General features: G+C 40.9%; 1 protein-coding gene across 2 annotated transcripts in view; it reads left to right on the forward strand.

The window, feature by feature from the left end:
- CACHD1 (cache domain containing 1) overlaps positions 1-17,288 on the forward strand; it is a 113,140-nt gene that overhangs the window by 61,955 nt on the left and 33,897 nt on the right. For both annotated transcript variants that reach the window (XM_055724520.1, XM_055724521.1), the window contains exons 4-6: positions 3,863-3,969; positions 14,142-14,268; positions 16,520-16,664. In XM_055724520.1, coding sequence (XP_055580495.1) covers positions 3,863-3,969; positions 14,142-14,268; positions 16,520-16,664 — 379 coding nt within the window. The remainder of the gene's footprint in view (positions 1-3,862; positions 3,970-14,141; positions 14,269-16,519; positions 16,665-17,288) is intronic.

Consider the following 17,288-nt stretch of genomic DNA (forward strand, 5'->3'; position numbering starts at 1 on the left):
AGAGTCATTATTTTTCCCTAAGAGTTTGTTCTTTAGTATTGCTCGGAAATATTTCTTCAGCATGGAGATGTTTAATTTGCAGTTGCTACCTCTTCTCCATCTGGTTTCGCCCAAAGGTAAACATGCTTTTTGTGAAATCCGTCCTTTACCAATTGATCCTAGTCTTGAGATTCCTTAGCCAACAAAAAAACCAACTTTTTTGTTTGCTTGGTAAAAGCTGTAATTTTTTGAAGTGGTTACATTTTAACGGGGGTAGGAAAAGCCACGGCCCTGATCGGAGATCTACGTTCCTATGAAATGTCAAGGCTTTTCCTCGATGGAGGGGACTTTGGGGAGTTTTCAGAGAGCAGGTTGCCAATAATATCGAGCAGCTCCTGACAGAGTGGGTGAGCCCATGCAGAGCTCCGCAGCATCACAGTTTGGCTGCTTTTGGTGTCTGACATAGATCTTCCTGACCTTAGAACCTGATAGCGGTGGTGTCTGAGCAGGAGGACAGGAGGCTTTTCTATGAATCTGTCCGTCCATTTCTCTCTCTTCCTTGCCATGAAGAGTGAGGATATGCAGAATTCATCAAAAGCTCTTTGCCCCTAACTGAGTCTTGAATCAAAACACCAGCGCCGGTAGAGTGCTGTTGATTATGCTGTTTTGGATAAAATACCAATAGCATTGAACATCTGTGTCCAATAAGGAACCCACAGTACTTTTTTGTATAGCAAAGAATTCAGCTGCCTGTTCTTGTTCCCGCTGTATATGGCATTATTCACTTCGCTCATCGCTGGCTGGTTTGATGTGTTGAGCAGTTGCTGCAATTAAAGATGTTTCTCCAGTGATGAACAAGTTCATAATTGCCTCTGTTAGGTAAGGACGGAGGAGGGCAAGCGGAGTTAAACGTTTGTTTTTATGCATTGTAACCTGAATATGTCAAAGCCTGAGGTATGTAAAATATTTGTAAAGAGATGAGAGAGAGCATTTGAGAACAGACTGCTCTGGGAGTCCCTGATGCAAGGACTTGCACTCTTCATCCACATTTGCATCTATGTGGTACAAGGTTTGAAACTCAAGTTCCCCCCCAGTTTATATATGTATATAAAAAATAATTGAGCCAAATTGATAAAGCTATGTTTACACTGCATTTATATAATTTTTAAAGTGTATGGAGGGCAGTTAATTATTTCCAAATATATATGACTTCCCCCCCCCCCTTAAGTTTAGGTTTGAGAAGGGATCAAAAAATATTGGTGCCTTGGTAACTCTTAACTGTTTCTTGGTAGTATCGTTCATCTCCTTTAAGAATATCAGTTAGTTTAAGATGCATGTAGTGTTTATGGATATAGATTAAACTAATTTCAAAGCATGCCAGTTTAGGCAGACAGTGTTTTTATTGATATTTGTATGTGACAGTAAAAATACTAAAATTAAGGAGTTAGTAATCAATAGTGATCACTTATTGCATGTTCAAAGATTTGGTTTAATTAGAGCCTTGTTGAACAGAGCCTCTAGTCTGATGAGCTCTAGTGATGTAAAATTAGACTTCCTGGGACTCTGTAAGAGTCATAAAATCTAATCTGATGTTAAGAACAAAGAAGTCAGTGTCTGAGGTTTTGTTAGGCATTTGCATAAACTTTTACTTATTTGTAATTCAGAAAATCATTAAGGAGTTTAATAGTAAATTCTTGGGAAATTACTTTTACACTTGAAGGACAAATTCCTTAACTTGTGAGAAGGCTGTGCTGTACTCTTCACTTGTAACAGAAGTTAAACCTCTGCTTTAAGCAAACAAAAAAATCAGCCCAACCTTAACTATGGTTATACTGGCATGGATCATGTACAAAAGGCAAACTGGTGGCCCATGTATGCAACAGCCGTGCTGCTTGCAGTGAGCTCCAGCGCTCCTCTCAGGGCCATTTTCCTGGTTTTGTAACGCTAAAATTGCTGAAGGTGGATGCACTTGCCTACAGAGGTGGTGATCTTGAGCCCACTAACGAATATTTTTCGTTTTTTTAGCTTTCCCTAAGGGGTCCTAAAAGGTTTTCCTACATCCCACGTGTGAGGATCCCATAATGAGAGATGGAGTCTCTCAGCAAATCCTGCATCTGGCTGACTTGGGGCTGCTGCAGCTCCATCCCTGTAGGATGAAATTATTTTGAGTTGGGCTGGAAGAAAATATATTGGATTAGGGGAGGTTTAGTTTGCTTAAAAAGACTTGCTTCCTGTAGTCGTAACTTGAAATTTCCTTGTGGTAACCAATTCCATCTGTCTGTGGTTTTTTGTTTCTGCTAATTGTTGTTTTAAGGAGATGATTTAAAAGTGCATTGTTTTATTGTCTGTGTCTACGAACCCCAGCCCTTCCAGCAAGCGCTCTGTAAGGACAGAACCAGAAGATCAGTGTCTTTCCATTCTTACTGGGCACCGTATTTGTTGAAGTAGTTGCAACTTACTGGATTTTAATTTTTTAATTAAAATCTTCCACCAGAAGAATGGTGCTTGTTTTTCAGACCACTACTGCTTGCAATGTTTTGGGCCTCCACTATGTGATAGCATAGATACATTGGGTGTGTACATACACATGTGCGTATGAAAAAGCGTAACATCAGCTTAAGCAGTTAAGTGCAGTTGACAATAAGCAACTAAATAAAGAACCTTAAGCACAAATATGATGTGCCTTGAGCTGAATGGAAGGCATTAGAATGACGCTGGGTGAGTGGTATGTAGCTAAAAGCAAGAGATGGAAGTGCTGTTAATATTAAGTTGGTCAGTATCTTTTGATGTAGCTGTTTTTTGTGTAATTTGCTGGTTTAATCTTGACAGTATTGAACAAACCCCTACTCTGCCCAGTTCCTTTCCAAGACTTACTTGCTATTAGCTTTCACGCTGGAAAGGCTCTTTGTCCAGAACGGGATGTTATGCATCCCTCGCTTGCAGTTCATTGTAATTCCTTAGGAATAAGTTGATGGTAGAAAAAGTCTTTGGTAGGAAGTAAAGAGGTTTTTTAAGTACTAGAATAATCACACCAGAAGTCAAATGTCATCAAAATGTTCAAGGTCATTAAAATGTTAACAAATAAAACTGGCCTATGTAAATGATACAAAACTGCATTTGAGTCCTTGAAAGCTTCAGAAGCGTTTCTAGTTATTTATAACCCTTTAAAACCCTATTTATTTAAATTTTGTTAAGGCATTGGTTCAATTATATTTTACTGTCATTAGAACTATGCACTAGAATGCTTTTTGCATTAGAGTTATGGCTGTATTGGAATTATTTAACGTAACCAAACTGTAACAAAACTTCAGACTATCAAGTTCCTTCTGCTGCTTGGAATGTAAATCTTCAGGTTTTGGTGCAGAAAACAGGTTTACCAGTGTTCTATTAGATCTTTTGCAGAAAGACATAAAGAGGAAATCCTCTTCATGCAAGACACTTGGAATATTTTTTTATTAAGGGAATGATGAAGTAATAGCTCTGGTGGAAGAGTGTCTAGCAAGAAAAGGTTTGGTTCAACAACAGGAGAAAACAGTTCCTAATGGCATGCCTGGATGCTACACACACTTTCCACGCTGGAACCTCTAGTGTTTAAGTCTAGATGAAAGAGCACTACTGTTTTATGATCCTATCTTTCATGGAATATTGTGGAGGAAAATGCAACATATCATTGCAGAGAGCAGATACAATCCAACCATGATGAGCTCATCCCCCCTGTTTCTGGGTTTCACAATTTTTCCTGGACCCTTAAAATACATATTACGTTGGAATTTCCAGAATCGTTAATTTACATTGAAATTTCAAAAAGGTGTGTTTCCATTGTAAATGCTGTGTAGGTTTAATAGGTAATGTTAGGTTGCTAATCCTGTTGTTGTCATTTCAGATTTGATGGAAATTTTAACACCAATGTTTCTAGAACTATTAGCTGTGATAGACTGTCTACCACTGTCAACAGCAGAGCCTTCAATCCTGGACGTGACTTAAATTCTGGTAAGTAGTATACTTTTGGGTTTTTTTCCTTCTCAGAGTTGGGGTTTTTTTTTTCCATTAGACTTTAACATTTCCTTGGCCTAGAGAATTAGCATTGATTGCCATAGCAACAAGCTTTTATTTCTCCTTGAAACTGTCACCCTGTTCTTAATTTGAGATTTCATGATTGAAAGATGATACCTAAAGTAATGCCCTTAGACTAAGTACTCATAAAAACGTCATGAAGATTTTATTCCAGCCTACCATGGATAATTTTGTTGTGGTTTATGCACTTTTTATTTTTTTTTTTTTTTTTTTTTTTTTTTTTTTTTTTTCCCAAGGCACTTTCCTTCCCAGGTCTGTCTGCTTTGGCATCAGTAGTGTCAGCTGCTGAAGGAGCCATGCAAAGAAGTTTCTCTGATCTTCTTAGCTGAGTTCAGCTAATGTGAGACTGTGTTCACAGCAATATGCAAAAACTATGAAGTATAAGGACATCCTAAAATATTTCCTTTCTTTGTCTTGTCAGGGCATTTCCATCTTTGACAGTCAGTGCATTTGTTTGGCACACTCAAAGAGCTAGAAATATGCTTAGAACCAAAATATATATGACTTATCTCTTGAAAAATTCAGCTTTTGGTCCTCCAGTGCCACAAGGTTTTCTTTTTTTCCATCCTAGTCAACTTGATATACATGAAATACATGGATTTCAGTTATTTTTAGTCATAGTTTTGTCCAGCTGTTCCATCTTACTTTTTCAACTTTTTATGATGCCTTAGTGTTGTAAATTAGAGAGCACTATAGGCTTTGCAGATTTCATTTAGCATAAGTTTTGGAGCTTTTTTTGTTGATTTTACTTTTTTTATTGTTGTTGACAGGTAACACAGACTTGAGGACTTTTTTTATTTTAATTTTCATGTATCTTTTGGAATAAAGTACTGGTTAATTTTTTTTAACTTGACTGATAAAGTCGCAGACCCGCCATTCTACCCTCACCATGCACAGAGTATTTGCATATCTTACAAGAAATAGGATGAAAGAACCCCAAATTTCTCTGTAGCCTGTCTTAGTGTGTCTCTTCTTACAGCTTTGCTTTCTGGATTTCTAATGTAATCTTAAAAAAAAAAAAAAAAAAAAAAAGTACAACCCAAAAGCAAAGTGAACAGTCTCTGTAGGTTCCTTTCCATCCCGTCTATCGTACACCACATCTTGAATGCAGGTGCTGGCCAGGCAAGCTAATTTCCTGACATATGTCTCATCACCATAATTTCTGTAGTGTTTTCCGTCCTAAAGATAGGCAGTCTTTGTTCACTTACTACGATTCGCTGGGCTTTGCTTTATTTATAAGCTATCTCTATATTAAAACATACAAACAGCTTATTAAAATAATGTTTAAAATCACATGCAGTTGTTGATTTATCAAAATAATTTTTGAAAGCAAGTTTTCAAACTGTTATAAAAACAAAGCATTGAATGAATCACTTAATTTTTTTTACTTAAGTTAAAAACCCATTCTTTTTCTACTGCTGAAGATGGATGTAAAAGAAGTATTAAATAAATATTCCTTCTTCTTGAGTGGTGGAAAATGAATAAGCTACAGTTCCCCTTAAACGTTTTTTAAATTTCTGGTTTGAATTCTCACAGAAACAAAGTGAACGCATGTTCAAGGTTCTTGCTGTCCTGGCTCGACAGTAAGACTTGAGTGCCTCCTCTTCCCTTGCCTCTGGCTTGAAAGCTTCCAGATGAAAGGAGAATCTTCAAAAAATGGCATTGGCAGAAAAGGGCAGCAGAAGAGAAGAGGGAATTGGAGTGATAGAACAGGGAAGTGCTTCAAGATTTATTGACAGCAGACTCTCCTTCGGCTTTCCTGTTAGCAGCTCTCAGAAACACAGCCTTTAGGGAGAAGTTTTTTATTAGTGAGAAAATGCCTGTAAGAGAGAAGTGGAATGGAGAGAGTAGATTGATGCAGAAAGATGAGATGAGCACACTTTTATCTGAGAAACAAAAGTTGGTACTGGGTACACACCTAGTGAAGTAAGAAGTTAAGTTTTCTGTAGGCAAGTCCTCACCTCTTGTGCGAAGGTATTTGAAAGTCTGTGAGATGGTGGCTCCCACCTTCTTTTCCCTGGTCCTCAGCTGAGAACATCAAAACCACATGAGCTCCACCACCCCAGCAACAGAACAGGAGACCAGTGTGGCTTCAGGGAAGGGTTGCTGCCAGGAGGGTCAAGCAGAATGATGCTGGTGTGAAGCTGGACATTGCCCACATCCAGGGCGGTGTCCCTGTATCCCTGCAGAAGTATTCGGGTTTTGGAATAAATGGATGTGGGAAGGTTTAGGGGCAGGAGGCTGGATGGTTTTTTTGTGAGTGGAGGGTATTGTGTTGGTGGTATCTGTAGTATTGCTTATGTAGCCATGGCCCATGACCTGTTGTGCCAAAAAAAGCTGTCTCTGCCCAGAGGAATTCATGGTCTAAGACAATAGTTGGCTTGAGGCAGACTGGGGGCATAAACAGACTGGGAAACATTTTTGTTTAGAAGGGCAGAGTGCTGTCAGTGCGTCCTTAGAGCTGTGAAGATGGCTGTCAGGTTAGAAATGTTTTTTAAAAGTACTTACTTAGTGTCATCTCTCTCTTGAAACGCTTAATTTTTTTCTTACTTCTGCAGTGACCTAGTTCTGTGAAACTGCTTATCTTAAAGGATACACTTAGGACAGAGCACCTTGTCTGCACAGGAGATGCTTCTCAATAAATCTATGTGTGTGTATGCATTACTCTAAACTAAAACTGCCTTTGAAAGAGGATAAAGATCAAACAAGAAAGTTCCTCTAATCTCGTATTTTTCTTACTCCTCTTGTAAGTGTCCTCATGTAGAGCTACGCGAGGAATATCTGTTGCACTTTGGAATCAGACTCTGCCTCAGCCTGAATTATTTTTCTACTCTAAAAAGCCCGAGAGTTTTTGGTACATCTGGGTATTTTGATTGTGGTTTTTCTCTCCTGCCTTGCTTTGCCTTTTTAGACTTAGAGGCAGCATGGGAAGCCAGTGGCTTCCCCAAAATTGTGCCATACTGTCTTTCACACTGGATGCAGCATGTTGGGGGGGACCCCAAGCATGTCAGCCTCCTAGAGAAAGGGTTTGGAAGCCCTCTGCTCATCCAGCCCAGAAGCAGGAGCTCTTCTGCTCTTCTCTAGTTTGCCCGCAGTTTCCAAATCCAGCCTGGACTGTCCGTCAACCCGATTGTCCTCTCAGATGGGTTGATTGTTTCATTCTTAGCGTAAAAAAAAAATTCCCGTGTGTCTGTCTTTTTTCCAGCATGAGTTTTGTAGTTTAAATAATCTAGCCTATAAAAACCTCTCAGCAAAACATAAATTTAAACTCTGCTCTGTTCGGCCTCTATCTCAATTCTTTAAATGTTAATCTTGGCCCACTCTGCGCACAGCTTAAGAAAGTGGGATCAGAGTGGTGAAGTTGTAGGTGTCGGAATGGAATGGAATTTGCACCACAGACTCCGGGCAAGCCACAGGAACAGAGCCTGGGAGCCCTCGGTGCAGACAACAGTTTCAGCTTCTAGTCTGAACAGTGTGTTAAGAAGGGCGAGTGTAGCTCATGAAACTCCAAAACATAAAGAATTTATTTTTTTTCCCCATTTTCTATTGGTTTTTTTCTAATATAAAAAGAAAATAAACGTTAATCTTGGGAAAGGGAGGAAGAAGAAATAGATGTATGTCTATCTTATCTCAGCCCTTCAAAACTAATGCTTTTGCTGCGTTTTTTCTTGATATTAGGTGACATTTTTTAATGTTTTGAAAAGCTTTTGATTTATCTTGGCTTGAGTTTTTGGATTACTTTTAGCCATTACTACAAAATAGCTAAGGAGAGAGTCTTTATTCTTCAGATGGGATCGGGGGCTTCGGTTAGTTAGATGAAGAGATCTGTCCTCACTGGTATGAATAGGCCTTTATTTATTAGACAACAAAAACTTAACCAGAGCCAGTGCATTATGTTATCAGATTCCTTTGGTTCTTTTTTTTTTTTTTTTTTTTCTTTTAAATAAACAAGGAACGAGTAAATCTTTCTCCTTCTCATCCTTCAAAGTGCCGCAATGTCTGTTTCAAGTCAGGTGGCTTTAGCAGAGTGCTCTTCTCCAGCCATATGCAGAGGTGGTATCAACTTGCTCCATAAATTTTGTCTGTGCCTTATTCAAGGTGGTGATCATTTAAAATGTGGAGTGCCTTGGTCATGTTCCTTATATTGCTGTACTTTAAACTGATGGTTCGAGTGAGTTAAAATAGTTGGGAGGTATTTGAGCAGCAGAGTTAATACCCCCCTTCCAGGTCCTTTTAATCAAGAAAGCTGGGTTCGTTCCTTCGAATAAAAAGTTTTTTTACTTGTTTCCCCTTCAGAGTCAAAAAAGCTCCCAAGGAGTGAGCAGGGCTCCATCCTGGCTTATGCCATCAACAGAATTTTAATTGGGTTTGAGCTGCAGAGCCTTTTATTGCTGGTGAAAGTGCATCAGCCAGAATACGTTTTGACTCAGAAAATCCTGGATCAGATTTGTAGGTCTGAAGAGTTAGAGAATGTCTTTACTTGCAAAGTAAACACATTTGCTTTCTGCTGTTGTTTCTGGGGAACACTAAAGCATCTTCATGATGATTATTTTTAATAGAGGTACTTGTCAGAGAAGAACTGCAGCATGTGTGTTGCACAGAAAATTGAACTTTACTTCTTTGCAGGGTCAGAACCGTGAGGTCTGCAGCTCAGTAAATGTAATGATAAAGAGGACTATAAGAAACTCTTTTATAATGAGCGATTATGTTCAGTAGTTCCTTTTTTTTTTTCACTGACTGTTTGTGCCGTTCTTTGAAGATTAATTAGTTAATGATTTGACTATGCTTTGAAGATGTAAAGTGGTATCTAGCAGTACTAAGTGTTATCATATCACATTCCCTTTGAAGTTCTATAAACCCTATCACATAGGGTTTCTTTCTAAAAGTCCTTTTTGCCTTGTGATATATTTATAATTAAAGAGAATGATCATTTCAAATACTCTCATGTTAATACTTTCCAACTTTTTCTGCCTGTAGCATGATTTGGGGTCAGATAGTGCTGCATTCTAAGTGGAGGGGACAGATGTTGCGGAGCGAGTTGGCAGTTGGCTCATGGGCAGCAGCTCCCAGCTGGCCGGTTATATCCCCAGCCTGTGTCTGGAACTAAGGGATTCCGCTAAGATTACTGTGTTTATAAGACTTGGACTCTTGGCTTTCTCCAAGTAATGTGGTATCAAGGCTGGGTCTTTATTTAGTGATGCTCACTCTAGAAAAGCAAAATTATTATGTTTATTCAGTAATACAGAATACTTCGTAATTTCTATTAGAATAAGGAGATGGGTGCCTTCTTATACTTGCAAAAATATCTTGAACCTGACCAGAAGATGAAAAAAGTAAATGACTTTTTGAGTTAAAACGGGAACCACAGGTCAAGCATATGGAGCCTAGAAAGTGAGGACCAGTAGAGATGCCCTGCACACACTTCTGCTGGTGCTGCCAAGGGTGTAATTTTGACAGATTTAGTCTTTAGCTATAGTCTAGGCATGCAAATCGTCTTACAGTATGTTTTTTTGTTGGGGTGTTGTGATTGTGTAACCTGTACAGAGGCAGGCTTTGCTGGAAGGAGGAGGTAAGAGTAAAGTACAGGCAAAGTTTGGGGTGAGTAAGGTTAGGCTGAAAAAGAACATCTGCTGGGTGTCCTGGCAGGGAGCAATAAATGAGGAAATATCTATGGGGCATTCTTACAGCTTTAGTGCATGGAAAATAAGAGTGCACTTAAAAGAGGAAAAGTATGTATTTTTCAGCTGTAGCTTATCTGCTGGGAGATTGACTTCTGTGGTTGTAGGAAAAAAGAGACCAAAAAAACCCCAAACAAAGAGTTACGATACAATTGGTGGTGGAGGGGGTGGGGGGTGGCATTATTGAACTAACATACTAGCTGAAGGAAAACGTGAGCAGAACTCTGTGAAAAGGAGGGATAGCAGAGAGAGGCACTAAGGCTGTAAGGGGTTTGAGGTTCAAAACCAATTATTTTGTGGGGAAAATGAACTTTTAAATCCAGATACTCTTGTGGGTAAATAGATAGAAAGTAATGACTAAAAAAACCCCGCCTTTTAATTATCAACTCCTTTGCTGTTGGTGAAATTAAACAGGGCAAATTATTTCATCCAGGCTTTAACTGAGTGCTCACATGTCTGATTTGAAAATACATTTTTCCAGTTCCGTAACCCGTAACAATAACTTAAATCCCAGAAATTCAGCCTCTTTATGCAAAACGATTGCCATGCTTCACCCCCAGAACTATGACATCCTGGTGGCCAGACAAGAAAAGGATTTAAATGTTTGAGAGTCTCATGTCCCTCCCGGCCTGCAAAGCAGTGCAGTCAGACAGCAGTTCAGCCGTTGTGGTCTCGCTGAAAACTGTGGCATCCAAAAGAAGCACTCAGTACACGTGGCAGACGCTTCTGTAGGTACTCTGTGCCTGCACCTAAGTAGACAGCAACTCACTCTTCCATTTTTTGGCTAACTTGCTACATTACGCCTGCTGCGCGATGTAGCTGTGAGCTTCTCCTCTGGCACATGGACCTGGACATCAGGGAAACCAGCAATAACCTGCACATGGCAAGTGCTCTGCTGCAGGGTCATGGTGTGCTTGGCCTTTGGTGACCTTATTCACGTCAAAGTCTCACTGTATTACCTTTTTCTAAGTTTTTTGTATTGCAGGAGAATGGATAACGTTGATCTGCATACACTGCTGAAAGACAGTGTTGCTTAAAAAAAAAAAGTGTGTAAACAGGATTTTCTTTTTTCTTCCAAGTTTTCGATACTTTCAAGGGACTTTTTTTTTTTTTTTTTTCCCCGCCAGGTTCCTCTTTGCAGCTTAATAAAGGGTTATCAGATACTTCTCTGGATTCCCACAGCTGTGGCCATGCAGTGTGTTCCCCCGCGGGAGAGCGTGTGTGGGCCGTGAGCACCGGTGCTGCACGTTCTCCGAAGGGACAGACTGCCCAGCCCTCCAGGAGTTCAGAAACTAACCTGGGGCTTTCCACGCTAGATTTCCGAGAGGAGAAGAGGGTGGGTGCTTTGGAGGGGGATAAGGAGAGGGATTTCTGGTAGTCCTAGCTATAAAAGCTAGAAATTCGGTTTGGGTTTATTTTGTTTTTAATTAATACTGATTTTTGCCTGAAGTTTTCCATGGTACCTAAATCTGGCGATATTAAAATTGCAAATTGCTTTCTGTCCCTGCTACACAGAAACGGTTGTCTGTGACCGAAGAAACCTGCTCTTTGTACCGATCAGAAACGATGCTGCTAAACTGGTATTACCCTATCAGGTGTAAAACCAAAACAAGAACTTGGGAGAAGTTTAGAGGCAGCTTGAAACAAACACTGTTGGGTAGTTTGTTTGACATTTTGTTGCGCGGGCCTGGGTGCTTTCTTTGCAAGTGTGAAAATTCATGAGAGAAAAGATTCCTGCTCCCCAGAGCATCACCAGGCTGATTTTACCTGTGCGCAGCGGAGAAAGAGAAACGAGCTTTGGCATCTTTGTTAGGAGTTGAACTGGTGGTTTTTTGGAGAAGGATGAGGAAGTGAGAGTTGTGAGCAGAGGATAGTTCTGGTTCCAGACTCAGTCGTTAGCGCACTGGGAAAACCCTCATCAGCCATTTCACATCTTGTTCTTGTTTCTTCCTCGGTCTATTGAGGCACCAAATTCTTCAAAACCACAATTGTGCAAAGCTGCATCTTTGTACAGAGTCCAGCAGGGTGCAACCGGGACTTCCACTGGGACTGTGGAAATACAAAAAACTGTGGCAAGAGTCGAGGGGGAAACCCACCAAGATAGTGGGTTTTATAGAGTAATTATGCTGAGCTGGATGTGGAGAGAACATCGCGGCTGCAGCCAGTCTGGGAAACTTGAGTAAGTGCCAGACTGTTGAGGATGTTGAACTTAAACTATACTATGTGGGTATTTTGTTGTAGAATGTCTGGGAGGGTTTGAAATGTGCCCTGCAGTGATTTCCAAGCCAAATATTGGGGTATTTGATAATGAGTGAGATCCAGGAGATGAAACCGCCTGGCCTATTTCCAGTGTCAGTCCTGAAGGAAATGCCAAAAGTGAGTGCTCAGCAAAAGGTGCAGCCCTGTAAATCAGAGCTGCCCTGTGCCAGTTCTGGCTAGTTTTGTAATCAAAGAACATGAAAGGAGAAATAGCGAGGAAGTGCTTTTTTTTTCTTTGTGGTTTGTTTGTGGGTTTTAGTTTTGGGATTTTTTTGTAATGCATTTTGAGCTGGTACGATCCGTTTTAACTGTTAGGTAAAAACGAAAGAATTCAAACATGGAGGTTTTATTTTCAGTTTGCCACAAGCACAGACGATGATTTGCCCCAAGTGGAATATAATCCTGTAACTGCCACGGTGGTGAGACGGTTTGTGCCTCCCATGCTAATGACTCTGTTCCCTCTCTCCTGGGAGGGTTTTTCCTCTTGCTTTAGAGGACTGTGCCAGCCTGCAGCTGCCTAATGCCATCGGTGCGGCAGAGCTGGGGATCGCGTGGGGTGAGCAGCAACCCCTCCATGGCTGAGGCTTGCAGAGCGAGGCCGAGGTGTGTGCTCCGGGTGGCACCTAGGGCACTGCCGTCGCCCCTGGGGCAGAAATCCCAGCGCTGCCTCTGCCTCCGCTCGTTCAGACACGGATGTCCCCACCTGTGCTCTGAGTACTCGGGATTTCCGCAGTATCGCTGCACGCCGTTGGCTTAGCTTGGTATATTAAATACCTTCACAAGTTACTCGTTGGCCCTGGGGTAGCGGCTTTATTTGATTGTTGGGTTTGGTGGTGTTCTGTGGGTTTACCGGTGTAGTCGGTTTTGTTAGTATCGCTAAGCTGCACCTTTTGAATTGCTTTTCTTGTTAGTGTTCAACAGTGCTTGCTTAGAGATTATTTTAATAAGAAAGCAAGCACGTTTTAAGGAGAATGAACGTGGCCTATAAACTACAGGAGGGTTTGAGATCTCTACCCTACGGTGATATTCTGAGCTCGGTCCCTGCTTGACTACATGACTTGGGAACATGTCATTTACCTTCTTTGTTCTTCACTTTTTGTCTATGCAAGGAGTAACTAATAATCACCCGCCACAGAGGAGTCTGAGAGACTTGGAGGAAAGTTGTGATATAGCTGCGAACAACTGTTACTGTCATTCTTCCTGAATTTTATGATCTTGGTGGTGATGCTCATGGTGAGGATGGGTGGAACCAGCATGGAGCCCCCACCCACCAGCTGGCACTTGGAGAGCGCAGCCACTGCATAACCCTTTGGGGGAAGATGCGGAGAAGTGGCTCTCTCTCCTAACAAGCAGTACTTGAGAGGCCACAGCCTTGTTAATTATGGCACAGGGATAATGAGAAACTTGGAGAAATTCTTGAGTCCCAAGAGTGGGAACTGTTCCTATCTACCCTTACACAAACAGGAGAGCATGGGGAACAAAGAGGAAAAAAGACTTCCCACCCCCACCCACCCACCCCCCTTTTTTTTTCTTAACCTTTTCAGCTGTTTCTGTACAGTGAGTTTTTCCTTGACCCACATTTTTTGCATGTAAAACTGTTTTTGCTAAATGTTCCTGTAGACGTTTTTAAACAGATGTCAGAATAAGTTACGTTAACAGCTTTGGATACAGAGCTGTAAGCAGCAAACCTATTTAATATTTTGGAGTTATTTCAGTATAAAGGACACGTGATTTTTTTTTTTTTAACGTTAGGGGGTTTTTCTTTATGAAAACTATGTGGACAATGTATTTATCATTACATGTAATTGTATGTGTGTATACATATTAGATATAATTGCCTTAATCTCTTCCTTCCTTGCTCCTGCCTTGACTTCTTGGGACCCAGTTATACTTCAGAGATTCAGGAGCTGTCATCGCGTATTAAACAAAATCTGTCAAATCTAGTGCTAAGTTTTCAAAAGACTTTAAGTGTTTGCAGATCAGATGTGAAGCTCTGTCCGTTCTCAAACAGAGCCACTTGTATTTCGGGTTGGGAGCCGGGTTATTCTTCTCTAAGCACATACAAGAGGTGCCTTGAATAAATGTACTTCCAAGTTTGACCTTTTTTTGTAACTCTGCTTAATTTTTCTCTTTTTCCTCTCCAACCTTCAGTTCTTGCTGATAATCTGAAGTCTAACCCAGGGATTAAATGGCAGTATTTCAGCTCAGAAGAAGGCATTTTCACTGTTTTCCCAGCCCACAAGTTCCGATGCAAAGGCAGCTACGAACACCGCAGCAGGTATGATCTGTCGTCTTACAATTTACTGGGCAAAGCACTAAAGTTGGATTCCTCAAGCGCTGATTTCATTTCAGTGCTACGCTTTGCCAAGATGACGGCATTCGTGAGTAACTTTTAATGGAGTCCCTCGAGTTTTCTTAGGTTTGTTTTTAAAGCTCCGGGTTTCGCTTTTAAGAAACTTTGAAGTAAAACAGAATTACATACAGGTTCCTTACCTCTCCCAAATCAAATAAGCTGTAAATAGCAGCTTATTTGTAAATTGTAGGTCAGCCTTTAGGCAAAATTTTACTTTTATTTGACTCGCACTTGGCCCCTGTTAATGAAGTAGTGAACACATATTCTACTGATCTGGCAGGTGCATCACTTTGGCGAGGGGAGGGTGGGAGGGTGAGGGACTGGAAGGGACATACGTAGAAGCATTTCTCCAGTCTCCACCCAAGGTTCAAGTAGCACATTGTGGATAGTAGAGAAGCAGCAATAGTGGAAACATTCTTTTTCTACTAAAAAAAAATGTAGAAAAAAAGGATGAAATGGTGACAGGGGGTTCTTGCACAGGGTTATGTTTCTGTTCTGTGGGTGTGAAACAAAGCAGTTGCAGGGCAGGATTTTTCCCTGGCTTTTGCTGTCATTACCGTGGGACTAATAGAGACTCAAGGGTGGAACCTTCTAACAAAGTGCAGTGGCTCAGTATCCCTGGTCACACGTTAGCTAACTGCACCAGTTAATCAATCTGTGCGGAGGAAGTATCAGCGCATCCAGGTACATTTCCACGTAGCTGAGTGCACAGAGACTAAAAGGTGTTCTGGTTACCTGTCAGTGTTGAGCAGTCGAATGTTTTCAGATGTTATCTTCCATGTGTCATCAAAGCATGAAGTGTCTGGGCTTGCTTAAGTTTTCTGTGGTCTTGGAAAGGTGTGGCCTGAAGACGTGAGAGCCAGGGGTACTCCAGTCTTGATCAGAATTTTGATATGAAAACCATTGGTGATTTCATCCAAATCACTTAGTCTGGGTCACAGTTTCTCCACGGCTAAATAAGGGATCTCTTTCTGCTAGTATTTACTTCAGAGGGTAGTTTGGATGGATTAATTAGTTAATACTTAAGTGCTTTGAAGATCAAAGACCCTATTTAAGTTCTAGGTATTAATACCAGTACAGAGCTGCGGGCTGTTTTACAATTAAGAACTGATTTGTGCCAGTTGTTTATTGCAGTGCCTTGTCTAAAGTCTTCTGTACTTCCTTTACTCATAAGATTCCTGTGGCTGTCTTTCATATAACAAAATTTAGGTCCCAAAATTCACACTTGACTCTTGACTAGTTTTGGGTCTGGACTGAAGAGGGAGCAGAATCCTGTCTCTTTTTTTCTTTTTTTTTTCTTTTTTTTTTTTCCTTTTTTCTTTTTTTTTCTTTTTTTTAAATCCTTCCTCCTTGCTGAAGATCTTCCTAATCTGTTCCAGGTTGAAACCTTGAAATCTTTCATGCATCTCTCACTGTACTGAACTGCATCTGAGTGTCGCTTCACTGAAAATATGTTTTCTGATGTTAGCACAGCCACATGGCAGCACCAGGAGCCTCCACCAGAGTTCACTCCCTTTGGCCATGGTGTTTGAAACTGCGCAGGCCCAAGGGGTTGTGGAGCATGACCCACGTGAGATGCATTCCAGGGCACCAAGAGAAAACCCTTTCTTGGCCAGAAGCCTTCCCTTACTGCAGTAAACCAAACACCTTATGCTAATGCAGCTCTGCACAGTTGCACAGGTTTTTACTTGTCATGTAACCAGCATATACCCACTATTGCTCTTACTTTCACATGTGAGTGAGGTTCCCAGCACCCAGCATTTATCGTGAGGCATTTCTTGCTTGTCAGTGCTTCCAAAACTTCATGCGAGCTGCTGCAAACAGTAATCCCAAGCACTGCTGCTGCATCAGCAAAATTGTTTTATTCCTAGCTGAAAGCAGTTGCTGTGACAGAGGGAGAGGGATCCGACACCTGATTTGGATTAAAAAATCAGAAAGAGAGTGAAAACTAGGGCCTCTTCTGTATGTTCAGGTTCTCGGCTGGTCTGTCTTAGTAGAAGTTTCCATAAAGGCAGGAATTCCTGTTACATTTCATTGTTTCTTTGTGGGGTGTTTTGTTGTTGTTGGTTTTTTTGTGGGTTTTTTTTTTAAATTCTTAACCATTTTTACTTGTAATCATTTTAGTGGAAACTACAAGGTGACTCATGATGGTGGTTTGGGTTTTGTTCTTCTTCAGGCCCGTCTATGTTTCTACTGTTCGACCTCAGTCCAAGCATATTGTTGTCATTGTGGACCATGGGGCTTCGGTCACAGAGACACAGCTCCAGATTGCCAAAGATGCTGCTCAGGTTATTCTGAGCTCTATAGATGAACACGATAAGGTAAGCTTTCTCCAAGCAATGAGCATGTTTTCGTTGGTTTCAACCATGCTCTGTGTTTTCGGTTTTCATCCAAAGCGGTGTTTTTAACTTGTGGTCCATGAACTCACGGGGATCTGTGTTCTACCTCTAATGGGTGTTGAAGACTTGAACTCACTTTTGGAAGTCTGTATTACTGCAGGGGAAACATTTGGGGATCTGCAGGCTGGAAAAAAAAAAAGAGAAGTGTAAGCTACTGATCTAAGGCAAAATCTTGTTTCTGAGTAATTTTTAAAGGCTCCTTCATCTTGGCAGAGACACTTCAGGTGACGGTCAGCAGTGTGATACAGTGTGCAATTAGGAGAACCATGCTCTGAGCCTGCCAACTTCTGAAGTAGTAGATTGCTTTGAGCAACTCATTTTATCTCTGAGGCTGTCTTTTTTGTTTGTGAAAATGGAAATCATCTATTCTGCTGCTACACTGGGTGAGCTGAAATGTAGTTAGTGTTCGGAAGATTCCTGGACAACCATGATACTAGCAAGGAAAGGATAAAGCCAAGAGCCAATAAACCTTGACCATGCTCTGCCACAGATACTTTACTTGGCAATGAGAAAGGTACTTAACCTGTATTTTTTTTGAGGTATGGA

This window comes from Falco cherrug, chromosome 12 (genome assembly GCF_023634085.1).
Source record: "Falco cherrug isolate bFalChe1 chromosome 12, bFalChe1.pri, whole genome shotgun sequence".
Classification (NCBI taxonomy): Eukaryota; Metazoa; Chordata; class Aves; order Falconiformes; family Falconidae; genus Falco; species Falco cherrug.